The sequence below is a fragment of the Stenella coeruleoalba genome, assembly GCF_951394435.1.
Source record: "Stenella coeruleoalba genome assembly, chromosome: 1".
Taxonomy (NCBI): Eukaryota; Metazoa; Chordata; class Mammalia; order Artiodactyla; family Delphinidae; genus Stenella; species Stenella coeruleoalba.
The window spans coordinates 162914366-162932600 of NC_137169.1; the positions used below are offsets into that span (position 1 = coordinate 162914366).

At 39.0% G+C, this 18235-nt stretch overlaps 1 protein-coding gene across 3 annotated transcripts in view; it reads left to right on the forward strand.

Annotated features, from left to right (window-relative positions):
* C4BPA (complement component 4 binding protein alpha) overlaps positions 1 to 16574 on the forward strand; it is a 40614-nt gene extending 24040 nt beyond the window's left edge. For all 3 annotated transcript variants that reach the window (XM_079920317.1, XM_079920318.1, XM_079920319.1), the window contains exons 7-12: positions 5899 to 6081; positions 7713 to 7913; positions 9015 to 9203; positions 14258 to 14431; positions 15435 to 15610; positions 16159 to 16574. In XM_079920317.1, the coding sequence (XP_079776443.1) occupies positions 5899 to 6081; positions 7713 to 7913; positions 9015 to 9203; positions 14258 to 14431; positions 15435 to 15610; positions 16159 to 16332 (1097 nt within the window). In that variant the 3' untranslated portion in view covers positions 16333 to 16574. The remainder of the gene's footprint in view (positions 1 to 5898; positions 6082 to 7712; positions 7914 to 9014; positions 9204 to 14257; positions 14432 to 15434; positions 15611 to 16158) is intronic.
* The last annotated feature ends 1661 nt before the right edge of the window (positions 16575 to 18235 follow it).

Sequence of the window (18235 nt, forward strand, 5' to 3'; positions counted from 1 at the left end):
TCATTTGCTGTGTGAAAGCTTTTTGGTTTGATGCAGTCCCATTTTTTTTTTTTTTTTTTTTTGCTTTTGTTGCCCATGCCTGAGGAGACAGATCCAACTAAAAAAATACTGATAAGACTAATGTTAAAGAGGTCACTGACTATGTTTTCTTCTAGGAGTTTATAGTTTCAGGTCTTACATTTAAATATTTAATCGATTTTGAAGTTATTTTTGTATATGGTGTAAGAAAGTGGTCTAGTTTCATTCTTTTGCATGTAGCTGTCCAGTTTTCCCAACACTATTTACTGAAGAGTCTGTCTTTTCCCCACTGTATGCTCTTGCCTCCTTTATCCTAGAAAAATTGACCATATAAGCGTTTATTTCTGGGCTCTCTGTTTTGTTCCATTGATCTGTGTGTCTGTTTTTGTTCCAGGACCATATTGTTTTGATTACTAAAGTTTTACAGTATAGTTTCAAATCAGTGAGCATGATAACTCTTGCTTTGTTCTTCTTTATCAAGATTGCTTTGGCTATTTGAGGTCTTTTGTAGTTCCATACAGATTTTAGGATTATTTGTTCTAGTTCTGTGATAAATGCCATGGGTATTTTGATAGGGATTGATAAATCTGTAGATTGCTTTGGGTAGTATGGACATTTTAACAATATTAATTCTTCCAATCTATGAACACATTATATGTTTCCATTTTCTGGTGTCATCTTCAATATATTTTATCAACGTTTTGTAGTTTTCAGTGTACAGGACTTTCACTTCCTTGTTTAAATTTATTCCTAGATATTTTATTCATTTTGATGCAGTTGTAAATGGGATTGTTTTCTTATTTCTCTTTCTGATAGTCTGCTATTAGTGTATAGAAATTAAACAAATTTCTGTATATTAAATTTGTATCCTGCAACTTTAATGAATGCATCTCTTAATTCTAATAGTTTTATTTTTGTGGAGTCTTTAGGTTTTCTATATATAGTATCATGGCACTGGCAAATAGTGACAGTTACTCCTTCCCTTCCAATTTGGATTCCTTTTATTTCTTTTCTTGTCTGATTGCTGTGGCTAGGACTTCCAATACTATGGTTAATAAAAGTAGTGAGAGGGGGCATCCTTGTCTTATTCTTAATCTTTGAGAAAAAGCTTTCATCTTTTAATGACTGATTTTGATATTAGCTATGGGTTTGTCATAAATGGCCTGTGATATCAGTTGTAACTTCTCTTTTACTTTTGAGTTTGTTTGAGCCATCTCTCTTCTTTTTCATTGCTTTTTCCTATATTTTTTAGTCATTATTTTATTTACTTTCACTGTGATTTTTATTATTTCATTTCTCCTACTAATTTTAGGGTTTTTTTTTCTAATTCTTTTGGGTCTTTTAGGTGTAAAGTTTGATCATTTATTTCAGATTATTCTTGTTTCTTGATGTAGACCTATATTGCTGTGAACTTCCCTCTTATAACTGCTTTTGCTGCAACCCATAGATTTTGGAAAATTGTGTTTCCATTTTTATTTCTCTCAATGTACTTTTTGATTTTCTTTTTGATTTCTTCATTGACCGATTGGTTGTTTAGTATCAGGTTGTTTAGCCTCCACATGTTTATATTTTTCCATTTTTCTTCTTATAATTGATTTCCAATTTCATATCATTGTGTTTGGAAAAGAGAACTCAATCTTCTTAAATTTATAGAAACTTGTATTGTGGCCTAATATGTGATCTATTCTGGAGAATGTTCTATATGCACTTGAGAATGTGTATTCTGCAGTTTTTAGATAGAATGTTTTGTATATATCTATTAAAACTATCTGATCTAATATGTCATTTAAGGTCAATATTTCCTTATTAATGTTCTGTCTTGATGATCTATCCATTGATGCAAGGCCATACTACCCTTTGCCAGATGTTACTTGCCCATTTATATAGGCATTTGAGAGAGACAATTGGACTTGTTCCTTTAGAAAGCCCTAACATTATTTGATTCCATGCATATATGCAGTGTATATTCTATGCATATACGCACACTATTATTGCATTACTATCAGTTTCTCCCTTTGTGTTTGTGAACATTTGTTTAATATATTGTATTTAGGTGTTTCTACGTTGGGTGCATTGATATCTATAAATGTTATATCCTCTTCTTAGATTGACCCTTTATTATTAAGTAATGTCTTTCTTTGTCTTTTGTTATAGTATTTGTTTTAAAGTCTCTTTGGTCTGATATGAGTATTGCTATCCCAGCTTTCCTGTTGTTTTCATTTGCATGGAGTATCTTTTTCCATCCCTTCACCTTCAGTCTGTGTATGTTTAGCTCTAGAATGAGTCTCTTTTAGGCAGTATATAAAAGGGCCTTTAAAATTTTTTTTATTCTTTCAGCCACCTATGTCTTTTAATTGGTCCATTTAGTCCATTTACATTTAAAGTGATTATTGATATGAATGTACTTGCTGCTATTTTGTTAATTGTTTTCTGTTTTGTTTTGGTTTTTTATAGTAGTTCTTTTTTGTTCCTTTCTTCTTCTCTTAGTCTTTTCCCTTGTGGTTTGATGATTTTCTCTAGTGTTATGTGTTATGATTTTCTCTAGTGTTATATGTTATGATTTTCTCTAGTGTTATGTGTTAAACTGATATATATCTTTTTATTTTAAATTGAGTCACTTAAGTTCAGATGAATTCTAAGAGCACTATATTGTTTCTGCCCCCCCATTCTACATTTTTCACATTAGAGTTTACAACTTTTTATTTTGTTTATCCTTTAAACTACTTATTATAGTTATAGTTGATTTTGCTACTTTTGTCTTTTACCTTTTATACTACTATTTTAAGTGGCAGATCCACTGCCTTTACTATATATTTGCCTTTACCAGTGAGATTTTTTTCTTTCATATATTTTCTTTTCTTTTTTTTTTTTTTTTTTTTTGGTGGTACACGGGCCTCTCACTGTTGTGGCCTCTTCCATTGCGGAGCACAGGCTCCGGATGCACAGGCTCAGTGGCCATGGCTCAGGGGCCCAGCCGCTCCACAGCATGTGGGATCTTCCTGGACCGGGGCACGAACCCATGTCCCCTGCATCAGCAGGCGGACTCTCAACCACTGTGCCACCAGGGAAGCCCCATATATTTTCTTATTTCTAGTTGTGGCCTTTTCTTTTCTGCTTACAAAAGACCCTTTAACATTTCTTGTAAGGCTGGTTTAGTGGTGATGAACTCCTCTCGTTTTTGCTTGTCTGTAAAACTCTTTATCTCTCCTTCAATTGTGAATGATTCCCTTGCTGGGTAAAGTATTCTTGGTTGTAAGTTTTTTTCCTTTCAGCACTTTAAATACATCTTGCCACTCCCTTCTGGCCTGCAGAATTTCTGCTGAAAAATTATCTGGTAGACTTATAAGGGGTTCTCTTGTACATGACAAGTTGTTTTTCTTTTGCTGTCTTTAAAATTCTCTATCTTTAACTTTTTTCTTTTTTTTTTTTTTGTGGTATGCGGGCCTCCCACTGCTGTGGCCTCTCCTGTTGCGGAGCACAGGCTCTGGACGCTCAGGCCCAGCGACCATGGCTCACAGACCTAGCCACTCCGCAACACGTGGGATCTTCCTGGACCGGGGCATGAACCCATGTCCCCCACATCGGCAGGCGGACTCTCAACCACTGCACCACCAGGGAAGCCCACTTTTGTCATTTAAATTATGATAATGTCTTGGTGTGGATCTCTTTTCATTTATCTTGCTTGGGGTTCTCTGTACTTCCTGGACCTGGATATCTGTTTCCTTCCCCAGGTTAGAGAAATTTTTAGCCACTATTTCTTCAAACAAATTTTCTTCCCCTTTATCTTCTCTATTCTCCATTAATGAAAACGTTAGTTTCCTTGATGTTGCGCTAGATGCATCTTAAACTAGCCTCATTAATTTTTTTTTTCTTTTTGCTGTTCTGATTGGGTGATTTCTACTATTCTGTCTTTCAGATCACTTATCCATTCTTCTGTACCACCTAACCTGCTATTGATTCCTTCTAGTGTATTTTATTTTATTTATTGTATTCTTCAGCTCTAACTGGTTCTTTTTTATATTTTCTAACTCTGTGTTATTAAAGTTCTCTCTGTGTTCCTTCACTCTTCTCCTGAGTTCAGTGAGCATCTTTATAATCATTATTTTTTACTCTTTATCAGGTAAATTACTTATCTCTATTTCATTAGGGTTTTTAAAAACAGGGTTTTATTTTATTCTTTCACTGGAAACATATTCCTCTGTCTCTTCATTTTATTTGACTTTCCATGTTTGTGTCTATGAATTAGGCAAAACAGAATGAGCATGGGCTGGGGGATCCTGGCACTCACTGCATTGGGTCTGCCTTTATGGTACAGTTGGAGCTGGAATGGGTGCATGTGGGAGGGGGTCCCAGGGTGCTCTGCCCAAGAACCACCCTGGGGGGATGGCTGGAGCTGGAATGGGTATGGGCTTGGGGTAAGTGTGTCCCAGCAGCAAAGTAAAAGTTGATTCTCATTCATATTGACTTTACTACCTGTCCAGGAAACTCTCTAGGGCAGGTATAATTTAGTTGTTAGTTTAGCAACCATCTCAGCAATCCAGATTGCTTCAATCTTATGATATCAAAATGTGCTTTCACAATCTCTTTAGTAGAGGAAGAGAGAAAATCAAATTGTCCCCTGGCTTTAAGAGCTTTTTTCCTGGAAATGACCACATATCACTTTGCATTTCAGCCTTTTGTCCAAAACTAGTAATGTGTAGATGCTACTCATCCTAAGGGAACTGAGGAATATCACCTTTTGTCTGTGCAGGAAGCAGAACTGGAAATACTGTTTAGCACTTTTCATGTCAACCACATATACCTACAGAGCAAGCAAAACCTATTAAACACCGGAAGTTCAACAGGACAAAGCAAACAGTAATTGAGCAAGAAGAAATATTGTGGCATTGCTAGTTTGCTAATCTAAGGCATCTTCCTTTGCTACTAAGCACCCACACAATATCACTTACTATTCTGACTCAGCACAGGACACAATCAAATTGGGGATAAACGAGCATGATACTGCAAACCGTTTAAAATGCCTGAAGAACTCTCATGAGTTCAGAATGAAGGTGAAGGGCAGGCACTGAAAGGCTTTAACCAAAATGTGCTGAATGTTAGAAAGATAACTCTGGCTGCAGAATGGACAACAATTTGAAGTGGGACAAAACTTAACCCATAGGTACCTGTTGCAACTATCTTGCTAAGTAGTGAAGCTCCTTCAACTGTTGCCATGGCAGTGGGCCTGGAGAGAAATTGAGGAATCCTAGAGGAATTAAAGTGGCAGGACTGACAGGACTTGATGACTGACTGCTGTGGGGTAGGAGGCAGGGGCAATTTGTTCTTTGCTTATGATGGTACAGCTCTCTGATGCCCTGGCTACCTCTGCATCATGACTATCACATCATTACCACTGACCACTGGCCCACCATCAAACTCATCCAGGAGAGCAGGTCATTATAGGAAGAGGTTTTGAGGACCTCAAGATATGTCTTTTTTCCTGGATTATATATGGCTAGTTTTTCTTGGGAAAGTGAAGAAGTTAGTGTTATCCACAATCATCTCACAATAGAACCTACATGATGGGATCTCATTTTACTGAGGCTTTTAAAAGTTGAAAAAAGGGCTTCCCTGGTGGCGCAGTGGTTGAGAGTCCACCTGCCGATGCAGGGGACACGGGTTCGTGCCCCAGTCCGGGAAGATCCCACATGCCGCGGAGCAGCTGGGCCCGTGAGCCATGGCCGCTGAGCCTGCGCATCTGGAGCCTGTGCTCCGCAACGGGAGAGGCCACAACAGTGAGAAGCTCGCGTACCGCAAAAAAAAACCCACAAAAAAGTTGAAAAAAAAAGCATATATATAAATATATATATAACCCATTTGTCTTTTCTTTTGAGTTTTTAGAAATCACTTGTTCTCAGCCAGGGGTTAAAGGTGGAAAAATAATCTCTGGATTTGGACCCACCTATACTTATAAACAGACTATTGTATTTGACTGCAATAAAGGTTATCGTCTCAAGGGCAACAAGTTAATCCATTGTGGAGTTGATAACAGCTGGTATCCTCCTCCTCCCATTTGTGAACTCAGTAAGTATGGGCCATGAAAGAGTTTCAATGTCTGGCATCTAAAGATATCCAGAAATATTGATGGGGACATATTTATATGCCTAAGCCCATTTGAATCACAGTAAAAATTTAAATTTAGATCAATCCCTCAGTTTTTTTCTTGTTGGAAAAAAGAATGATTACACTACACTGTGCAAGGTCATAAAACATCACAAAAGGCTGCCACACGCAGTTGTGCACACTACAACCCTAAAGAGAGATGTAGCATTGTAGACATTGTGGATTAGTATGTGTATTTCAATAATTTTCTTGCAGTTGATAGAAAATTGCTTTGTTCTAGCAAAAATCATTATATTATGGTGATTGTTTTAAAAGATATATAGTAAAGTGTCCTGAGGGAAAAATGCCTTTTTCCAACTTGCACAAAATTATTGTATGGACTAACTATGATTCTGATACTTTGAAATTATAAACTCATGTGGATCACTAAAAATTATCTTTTTTAAAAATTAATTTTTATTGGAGTACAGTTGCTTTACAGTATTGTGTTAGTTTCTACTGTACAGAAAAATGAATCAGCCATACATGTATATATATCCTCTCCCTTTTGGACTTCCCTTCCATTCAGGTCACCACAGTGCATTAAGTAGAGTTCCCTGTTAAAAATTATCTTAATGGTAACAATGGTAACTTGGTGCTAGTCTAAGTACATAACAAGAATTAATTCAATGAATTCTGTCCAGAATTGTGGGCACTGTTATTATCCTCATTTTAAGGATGAGAAATCCATTCACAGAGGTTATTTGACATGTCCAGAACAGGCAAATCCATTGAGAGAGAAAGAATTTTAGTGATTTCCAGGGCCTGGGAGGAGGCAAGACTAGGAGGTGACTCCTAACGAGTACAGAGTTTCTTTTTGGGTTGACAAAAATATCCTAAAATTGGATAGGGGTGATGGTTGCACAACTCTGTGGATATAGTAAAAACCATTGGATAGTGTATTTTAAATGTTATGTTATGTGACTTGTGTCTTAATAAAACTTAAAAAAGACCCTTACCCTTGAAGATAAAAATAAAATAAACATCCAACTTGACAGATGTTTCTATTACATTTCCATACTGTGAACCAGTAGCAGCAGCAAAGAGTGAAGAGGACAAGATAAAAGGTTTAGGCTCAGAAGTCACTTTGTGCATGGTTTGTTCTTGCCAAACCTTTAAATGATAAAGTTTCTGGTGTCATCTGGATAAGGGGAATGACTCTTGTTTATTTTCTCCTATCAACCAGGAAACAAAAGAGTTAGATTTATTTGTCTGCAACATTTCTCCAGTCATATCCACCTAGCAAGCCCAATGCTTCAATTCAGATACCAAACTTTCTGAAGTAAAATGAAGAGGAAGAAGAATTCATATTTTGAATAGTTGGCACGACACACAGAAACCACTTGTTAGTGCCCTTAGTAAGAACCTCTCTGGTGCCTTGCACATTTGGGTACATGTCCATGTGTGTTTTCTGGTGTGACTGATTCATCAGCTATGGCAGGCTGGTTCCTGGCTGAATGAGCACATGACACCCTTTGATAGGACAGGCTCATTGATCACTGTTGCATCCCTAGTAAGAGTGTCCTTTTCCCTTGTTCTTCCTTTATGGGCAGATGGCTGTGCTGGCTTACCAAACATCCCCCATGCCACCTGGGTAAGATATGGCTACCAGAAGCCAACAGAAGAGGAAGTGTATGATATTGGGACTGAACTGAGGTACTCCTGCTTTCCTGGCTATAAACCCAAGGCAGATGGGCCCACGACTGTGACTTGTCAGAGAAATTTGGAGTGGACCCCATACATACAATGTGAGGGTGAGTTTCTTTTTTTAAAATTTTTTTGTATATTAAATATTCAGTATGTGATAGGATTTTCCATCTTAAATGAATATAATTTTTTTCCTCAAGATAAATTTAGAATTATACTAATTGAACACAATAGTGAACAATTATTGCCAGAAGGGACCATAAATGTTTTGGAGCTTGAGGAGCTGAGAAATTATAATCTTATCCTGGTTCAGAATCAAATGAGACAAAACACAGAAGTCAAATGTTATGAAGATTAAGTATGAGCTTCATTACTGGTAAAGGTACAATGGAGAATACAGCTCCACCACCGCCCAAGTCGGACCTCCATCACAGCCCTTTCCTCCCCAGTGTAGACTTTGGGGTGCTCGACAGAAGGAAAGTCTGTGAAACAGTCATGAACTCAAGCAGCTGCAAGGTGACTTGTGTCTCATGTCTCTTGAGCCATGAGACTGTGGGCTGAAAGACCTGCCTCTAGAAGACAGACTCTGACCCCTGACCCAGTGCTTTTGCCTCAGTAGGATAGAAAGGAGACTCTCTCTAGTCTCACTTGGGAGTAAGTGAGGGGCTGAAAGATATATGGATGCAATTTTATGGGCCTCAATGGAATTGACAACATGCATTCTTCTACACATCTATCAGACTCTTGCCATTTTAGAGGTAAAGACACTGAGGCCCAGAATACAGAGAACTTTATTCTGTAGATTGGAATTTGAAAAATATGTGAAATGCACAAATAATGAAAAATGGTAACCCACTTATTGAAAGATTGGTCATTTCACATTAGGACTTAAATTTCCATTGCAGTCGTTCAGACTCATTTTGGGGAAATAGAATGAAAGATTTTAACAATATCACTGAATTAAAATATATTTAGTAAAAGTTATTGCCACCACTTAAATAACAAAGTATTGGAAACAACTGAATTGGAAACAAATGAGTTGGAGTGCTTTAGCAAATCAGGGCCAGGGAGAGCAGACTCAAATTGCCTCTGCTTTCCCAATCTCTCTTCAGTGGTGAGATCTTCTAAAGGTAGAAATTAGACTTTTAGCCATAGGGTCCTCCTCATGGTGATTTTACTAACCATTAGCATTCTTTTATATTTTTTAGAGGTTTGTTGCCCAGTAGTAGAACTGAACAATGGCAGAATCACTCGACTGAGAAAAAGCGACATTGACAATAGCTGTACCTATTTCTATAGAGATCAGGTTTCATATACATGTCATGAGGAATATACACATCATGCTACATGCACAGCAGATGGCACATGGAGTCCCAAAACACCAGAATGTAACCCAGGTAAGAGCTTATGGAAGCATGTTATTTTAGAAGTTTTTCACATCAAAATGATGGAGATTGTTATTTTTTAATTAAAGTGTAGTTGATGTACAATATTATGTAAGTTTCAGGCATACAGCATAGTGATTCACAATGTTGGAAGGTTATGTTCCACTTATAAAAATTGGCTATATTCCCTGTGTTGTACTATATATCCTTGTAGCTTATTTATTTTATACATAGTAGTTTGTACCTTTTAATCCCCTACCCCTATCTTGCCCCTCCTAGCTTCCTTCACCCCACTAGTTTGTTCTCTATATTTGTGAATCTGTTTGTTTTGTTATATTCATTCATTTTATTTTTTAGATTCCACATATAAGTGATAACATAGAGTATTTGTCTTTCTCTGTTTGATTTATTTCACTAAGCATACTACTCTCCAGGTCCATCCAGGTTGTTGCAAATGGCAAAACCTCATTCTTTTTTATGCCTGAGTAATATTCATATATATATATATATACATATATATATATATATATATATATATATATATATATATATATATAACATAGATATAGATACACATCTTTTTCCATTCATCTGTTGGTTGACACTTAGGTTGCTTTCATATCTTGGCTACTGTAAATAATGCTGGTATGAACATTCAAAATGATGGAGATTATTAAGGGAAGTTTTCAAATTAGGTAAAAGAGACATGGGTTGGTTGGCCCTGAGGACACGGTAAGCCCTCACCTGGAGCCCCTGAGAAACTGGTCTCTAGGGGAATCAGCCCAGGATGCTTTTTTGTGTCAAGCATAGGGGTTCCAAGATGGTTGAGTCTGTGAGGGTCAAATACAACAGTCCCCAAGGCAAGGTCATATTCAAGTGTGGAGCAGAAAGTTTTCATTCTTTCAGTCTCTCTGTAAAATGAAAAAACCTCAGTAAATTTGCCTCTAGCCTTGGGAACAGAGTTACAGTTTGGATGTGAAACCACTGCTACAGCCCAACTTAGAGAAGACTGTTGACAAACAAGTTGGAATGGTTCCAATAGCCTACCTTGCAAAACACCTCAGATTTGCAGAATTTCCTTTGTAAAAACAAGGGAGGTGTCGGAGCTTTCCTTTTAGATCAACAGCTTCAAATTCTTAGCATGGAAAATTCAGAGAAGACAGAAGTGGTTCTCCTTGCTTGTGGTTTTTTAATCCTATAATCAACACGCACCTCGGGTTGTTTGAGCTGGCCAAGGACTGCATGAATGGAAGAGGAAAATTAGAATTGTCAAAGGCATAATTTCTCCTATTGGTGATACATGTAAGAAGAAAAGACTCGTCTCTACCCATCACTGAGTTATGCCAGAACTTGCCACTAAGAACTCAAAATGGGTGAAAGGTGATACATGGAAAAGTCTTCAGAAGTATTGGATAGACTGCTAAAGTGCTAAGACACCATCAAGAGACCCTGGCGGCTAGTAGCTGTGATCAACAGCAGGACTCACCTATGCTGGAAAGGCCTGGATGGAAGAGGAAGTGGACTGAACAAAGACAAGATTTTAGTAAAAAAAAAAAAAAAAAAAAAATCTGCTAAGTGAATGAAAGGATAGAAAATCAGATCTTAGAGATGAATGTCATTCTTCCCATCGCTTTTTGGAGGTTAAGAGTTGGAGTAGTACTAAAGAACAATCTAGAAGCAGGTGAAATTATCAAATTTAAGTTTGATTTCTTCTCTTGGAAATCTACTCTTAGTTCATCTGAAGTGTGTGTGAACTGCAGAAAGGCTCCAATGCTAGACTCTCTTATTCTGCATTTTTACCTAGAAGTTCCTATACCCTGATCAGCTGTGAGTATGTTGATCTCGGAACCCACTGGTTGAAGCATGTGGGCACCCTCCCAGGAAACCTGGTATTATTGTGCTGTTTATGGATCAACAACTTGAACATAGAACAAACTGCTTGGCTTTTGTCCCAGTGTCAAGGATGCTGCTAATACCACAGCATAATAGGGTTTTGGATATCCTTAAGGACAGACTCCCTCTTTGGATAATGGAAATTAGAACAATGAACTTCACAGGGTGATAAATATTAGTAACTGTTGTGACTTCCATTGAGAAAGAGGAAGTATGACATTGTTTATTCCCTACCATGCCTTTTTCATAATTTGCTTTTATAATGTAAATTTAGAATTTAGGAAATGTGTAAAGCTGGTGTTTTGTTTGATGCTGATGTTTTTTATGTGTGGTACTTTTTAACCCTTAACATTGTCTGTATAATTTGAATGGAACAAATGAACTTGCAGTGAAAGTCCTTTACTACAGCCTCATTCAGTTGGAAAAATGAAATCAAAACAAAGAAAAAAAAACCCCCACATTAGGTAAAAAAGTTCGTATACCCTGAATGATTTTAAGAGTGGATAAGTTTGTTAAAAAATACTGCCCCCTCAGTCCAACTTTCTCTTTTCCCCCACTGTTTGTTCCCATTCTTTTGAACTTCCTGGATTCCTTCTTTTTTCTGAATCAATGAAAAGAGCCCACATCTAAAAGATAAGCTAGACAGTTCAATTATTACCTTTTATTTCTTGGTATTTATTCTTTTTTCTTCTCTTCCTTCTAGTCCATATGGCTTCACCTACAGTATAAAACCTGCCCACATCTAGTGAACCTGCCTTTCTGAGCTTACTTCTTTTCTTCCTTCTCTATCTTCCATATTCTGGAACATCATCATGCCATCTACTTCTTGCTTATTCAGTAGAACTAACATGATGCCATTGATGTTCTGTATCAATATGATATTCTGTGGATGTCCACATGGTCATGATATCTCCAGACTCTATTATGACAGGGACTGGTGAGTTATCATAGCCAAGGTCTTAAAATGCAGATATTTGATCTTGAACCTTCCATGTGTATGCAAACTGTTTGTGACCTTCTTTTCTGATAGGGATGGAAAAGAAGGCCTCTGCTGAATCAGTGGCCTCACTTACTCGAAGACATATTAATCTGCTCTAGCAAAGATACCACATCTGGTACAGTGGCTGCAATAGGGGCTAAAATGCTGTTGGGTTTTCAGTAGCCTACTGGAATTCTCCAGAATCCTAATTTTTGTAGTAGACACACTGGTGAAGTACATGGGGATATGATGACCCCTCCTGCATCTTTAGTTCTTTAAGAGTGGCACAAATTTCTCCTTCTCCCCTACCCTTCAGTACATGATATTTTAAAAAAACTTACCTTCTTTGCCTCCAGGGGGAGGGTATAGGTAGTATCAATGTCTTGTACTTGGCCTTCTTGGATAAGACAGCTCTAACCCCATAGGCCAAGGACCAATGTGGAGGTTGTACCAATGACCCATTTTGTCTATCCCGTTTATACTTTCAAAGATAATGGGGCTTCCCTGGTGGTGCAGTGGTTGAGAGTCCGCCTGCTGATGCAGGGGACACAGGTTCATGCCTCGGTCTGGGAGGATCCCACATGCCACGGAGCGGCTAGGCTCGTGAGCCATGGCTGCTGAGCCTGCACGTCCGGAGCCTGTGCTCTGCAACGGGAGAGGCCACAACAGTGAGAGACCTGTGTACCACAAAAAAAAAAAGATAATGGAAAAGGCCACCAAATGGCTTAATAGGGGGGCCATGATGGTTCCAGGTATCCATGTCAACTCAAGCTCTATGTTCAATAATCCTTGGATTACTGTGCACCTCTCACCTGTGCACAGTTACCTATGTAAATAGACATAGGTTCTCTTAGAAGACTGGGGCACTCATTGCTGTGTATACTTCCCAAGGTGTTGTAGTATCTTTACTTCTGGAAACTGTCTTTTTTCTTTAGTCGATGATCTCCAGACCTGACAACTGGCACAGGTCCAGAAACTGAACAAAGGATTATAACTTTTTATTGGACCAAATGCCAACAGCCTCCTGATCATCCATCCTTAATTTCTTTCGATGGTACAAATTGAGTCGTATCTGGTTGGCTGCTCATCTATTTTCACCCTTATGAATGCCATGTTCTATTAACCGTATTCCTAACTCTCAGGCACCTCTGGTTGTCTCTCTAACTTGCCACTCATTATGATGATTACATTTACTTAGCTTCTGAAGCATATAAGCACCTCTCAGACTGCGATTGCTAAGAGTGAAATTTGTTCTTTAATGTTCTTCGCATCATCAGCTCTGGCCTTTGATATGGGTGCTCTTCTTGTTAGGATATTCCTTCTGACCTTGGTACCTGTATCCTCCAGGCTTTCCCAGGGAACATAATCATTTGGTGGGGTTTCCAGCATGTGTGTGGTACATCCACTCCAGCATGCTCTCTTCTCTGAGTCACTTAATCTCTCTTTCTACCACGTGCCATGGCAACTCCAGCATTTGAATCTCATTGTCAGCATCATGTTTTCTATGCCTCAAGGAGGCATCTGAGGATAGTACTTGTAGATACTATAGCCTGTCAGTTTAATATTGTACCTGACTTTCCTGGTGCCCTGTTCTATTTAAATTTCTCATGCACTGTTTGTGGAACCTGACAGTGTTCCCTTTCAGAGAGGTACTCAGCACCATGCCACATCTATTATTCCAACCTGCAATCCACTTTTTTTATTCTTTCTATGAGCTCTTTTCTAAAATATTTTAGAAGACAGTAAGTATATTCTTGGGGGGTTGGATGGACAGGCTTGATTGGGAGCAATGAGTCAGAGATTGTGGATTTATTTCGCATCTTTACAGTCTCTCCCAGATGTACATCTCTGCATTTAGCCTGAAATCAGTGGAGTGTACCACTAGTACAATAAGACTTTGGACTGAATTCAGCCTTCATGCCAAAATGGTTCCTAAATAGTGTCAAGTTTAGTGAATTGTCAATAAAATGAAACAAATCTTAAGTGCTTGTCATTCCATCGGAGCCTTTCTAAGGTTCCCCAGCCTCACGCCTACAGAAGGGCAGCATAGGTCCTGGGTTTGGCTAAGTGAACAGATGGGCAGAGAAGATAGAAGGACAGAAGGAAGCCTCCTACAAACCACACAGATTCTGGGAAGTGTTGATATAAGCATTCAACATTCTGACTCTCTTTGATTTTTATGTCTCACTTCAAGATTGCCATTCTCCTCCTGTCATTGCCCATGGACATCATGAAGTAGTCAATCCATTACTTCTATTTAGAAGTGTTGAGGCTACATACAGATGTGATGAAGGGTACACCTTGGTTGGAAAGAACAAACTCTCCTGCTCTTCTTCAGGCTGGTCATCTGAAGCCCCTCAATGTAAAGGTAACTCCAGCTCTCTCTTCAGCTTTGTGTGTGGGGGAACTATCCTGAAAGGCTTGAGAGCACAGTTTCTTCTCTGCCAGAGGCAGCAAAAAAATATTTGATTTGATTTGATTTATTTAAAATACTTACTATATTCTGACAGTACCCAAAGCAAAAAGTACAGAGGGCACAACGGAAACATTAATCTCTCCTACTTCTTTCTCCCAGGTGCAAAATTCAGCCTCTGTGAGGCAGCCCCTATTCTTTGTTTCTTGTATACTTCCAGAAATATTCTACAGTTGGTACATCTTATCTGAGTGTAGTTGTGGCCCATAGCAAAATTGTCATGGAATGTTGGTCTAGCATGAATGTCGACTCCCATGGGATAATTGCAAGTGTCGTGGTGAGGTCACAGGTATTTCCATCACAGCCAGTGCAGGGCACCACCAGCCCAGGACATAGGCATGTTGTGAGTGGGGGACTCCTAGTGTGCCAGCTGTGTGGGGACAAGAGGGGACAAGATCGGGTCTGATTGTTACATGCACACAAGTTTAATATCACTTTGTCATCAACAACCGCAGGGATTATTTGCCACCATTGTTTCCATTGCACACGGGAGGATAATAGGCGAGAGGGAAAATCTTGTATTCAGCATCTTATAGGGATCAAGATACGAGAGGTAGTTGATTTGATAGATGAGGATTTAGGGTCACATGCCCTTTTTATATTCTGTCATGCTATTTAAAATTGTTATGTCCTTGGGCAAGTTACTTAACTTTTCTGTATCTCACTTTCTCCTAGATAAAATAGTGAGACTTAAATAAGATAATCACATAAAGTACTAGCCCAAAGTCTAATACATAGCCAATGCTCAATAAATATGTTAATGAAAATTATTTTTGTTCTCAAGATGAAAGAAAAGGTAAAACAATTAGCAGCACTTCAATATAGTTCATTCGTAGTACCGTAGACTCATATCTTTTTCTTAGATCTACAGATTGCTTAAAATTATGTTCCATTTCAGCTTTGTGTCTGAAACCAGAGATAGAACATGGAAGGTTATCTGTGGATAAGGATGGATATGTTGAACCTGAAACTGTCACTGTCCAGTGTGACTCTCGTTATGGTTTGGTTGGTTCCCAAAATATCACTTGTTCAGAAAACAGAACGTGGTACCCGGAGGTGCCCAAGTGTGAGTGGGTAAGTGGCACAATTCAAGGAAGTTTACAATCTATCAAACCCTAAAATGGGTGTGTCTCACTCAAAGGACTGTCCTGCCAGTAAAGGTGACATCTGACTTGTCAAGATTCATTCATGCAAAGGAACTCTCAATTTTGCCTTGAAGCCCTCTGGTCAGAAAGGAGTGGCAAGTTTTCCTGTTCTCACTTGAGAACAGGGAAAACTGAGCCCCTTTGGAGTGGAGGTTCTCAGATACCTGGGAGTACTGACTCCTTAACTTTACTTTTCTAGGGGATATGGTATACTGTTGTCCCATTTCTGAATGGTCAGCAGAAATAGTCTCTGTTCCCACAGAGGCTTTCTGGGAGGCTGTCTCAGAGCAGAGTTATATTCCTCTGAGGAAGAAGATGGTGGGGTCCAAGGTGTTTTCTTGTTTTCCTGCTCATCCACCAGTTCTGGGTGGGTCTTGGTCCTGAATCTGTAGTCCTGCCTTTGTCAGCATGAACTATGCCCCCTAACAATTGGAAGAGAAGCCTTTTAAGCACACTCATCACATATTTCTCCTTTAGGAGTACCCTGAAGGCTGTGAGCAAGTGGTCAAAGGCAAGAAACTCATGCAGTGTCTCCCAGATCCACAGGAGGTGAGATTGGCCCTGGAGGTGTATAAGCTGTACCTGGAGATTCAAACCCTGGAGCTTCAGAAAGATGAGGCAAAGCAAGCCACTCAGGAGGGTTCACTGTAATGTTTCTCATGAAGGGGAGGAAAATGTGCCTTGCTGCCTTAAATCCAATATGGATCACTTCAGTTAATCACCTTTACCATCTCTTTTACACCATCAATTGTGGTAATAATTATCTAGAAAGGGTAATTGGTTAATATTTAGTGCTTTGATACTGTAGAATTATTGATCATTTTCTGATTCATATTTTTGCTTTTCTGGACACAGAGTACACATTTTATCAATTAAACAATTTACATATCCAACAGTATTTTGTCTTCGTGGTCATTAGGACTCTGTGAAATGAGGTCTGTGAAAAAACCCATACATAAAGTTGATATATTTATTTTACTGTAGGGACCTTGGACATATGAACATGGGTTCACACCAATACATTTCCATGGATTGCCTTTACTCCACAGTTCACATGTACAAGTCACTCAGGTGTTCAGTATTTAGATTAAACATCAATACACCCCAAAAGCCTTGTCCGTTGTCCCCCATTTGAAGCAGTCACGCCCTTTTCTAAACCCCCATGCACTTGACCTCTGCCTCACTAATGCTCCCTTTTGGCTTTTGGCTTGTGAGAAGGAGATTCATGTCGGTGTCTGATCTCCTGATTCCATCCTCAGGAAGAGACTCTGAAAGCCTGATGAGTGGAAGCCCGCCCGGCAGCCACCTTTGTGCTCCCAAGTCCTTGTTCTGATATGGTCCTCATTTTCCTTAATAGAAAGTAAAATGGCTCAAGCAACTACCCCCCACATGAGGAGAAACCCCATATTAATCACATTTATGTCTCGGGGTGTTTGGCGACTTCCTCCAACACTTGCATCCTCTAAAATCTCTCTATCATTCATATCTCAGTTCCTTTGGTTGTTCTATCTCCTTTATACACAGAACTCTATGGGGGAACAGTGACCTCTTTAGTTTAATTCCCCCAAACATACTCCAATGAGACAAGGGTGTGTAGCAGGCTTTCACTAAACTTTAGATAGGTTTGAATTGCTATAGTAACCTACTTAATATAGAAGGTATCTGTCCATGGTCTTTTTTTTTATTCACTATTTTTTAATTCCAATACTGTATTTCACTCTATGTATAATATGCTCATTCATCTTCATATAGAAATACTGCTAAGTGAGTTACCATAACCATGGTCTTAAAAGCCATTTGTCTGGTCCTTTTACTCAGAATTTCTTTTGGTTGATGTTTATTTTGGGTTTCTCCTGAGACACGTGGGGATCTACTTTCCTTGGGAGGTTCCCCAGAAAGCACTGTGATTGAGTGGCGTAGTAAGATGGGGGAGTGAGGACAGCCTCAAGAGGTCATTGCTGTTGCAAGCAGAAGCTCAATCATGCTGACTGCCTTCTGGGAGCATGGGGAACACAATTCCGAGTTGTCTTTCTAAGGAGGATGAGCCTGGGTATTTATTCAACAGTACCCTCCTCTCATTGGTAAAGACTTGCTCTGGCAGCACTGACACCCAATCACATCTGACCCCATTGTGGGCCGGTGGGGCCAGCAATAAGACATCAAGGCCGAGACACACGGGTAGCCAATGGCTCTGTGGGGACGCTTGTGGTAATCTCCAGAGCAGGGATGTGGGGAGAACACAGATGATGTCTTCTCCAGTTGCTTTTTCTCTGTGGACATGTTGTTCCAGTCTATGCTTTTTTCCCTACTCAAATCTCTCATTTGCCTTTATTAGACTCCTGCAACAGTTGGATTTTGTAGCCCTTAACACAATTCCCTTCATTTTTTCACAGTGAGCAGTTTAGTTCTTCGTCCTCCATTGGGCTCTTTTCCAATTGTGGTATTTCTTGTTATATGAATTCTAACAAATCAAATATTTGCTCACACTGCCTAAAAAACAGTTAAAATTCACCAATCCCCTGTAACAAATATTATTCCTCCTTTTTTTGGTTTG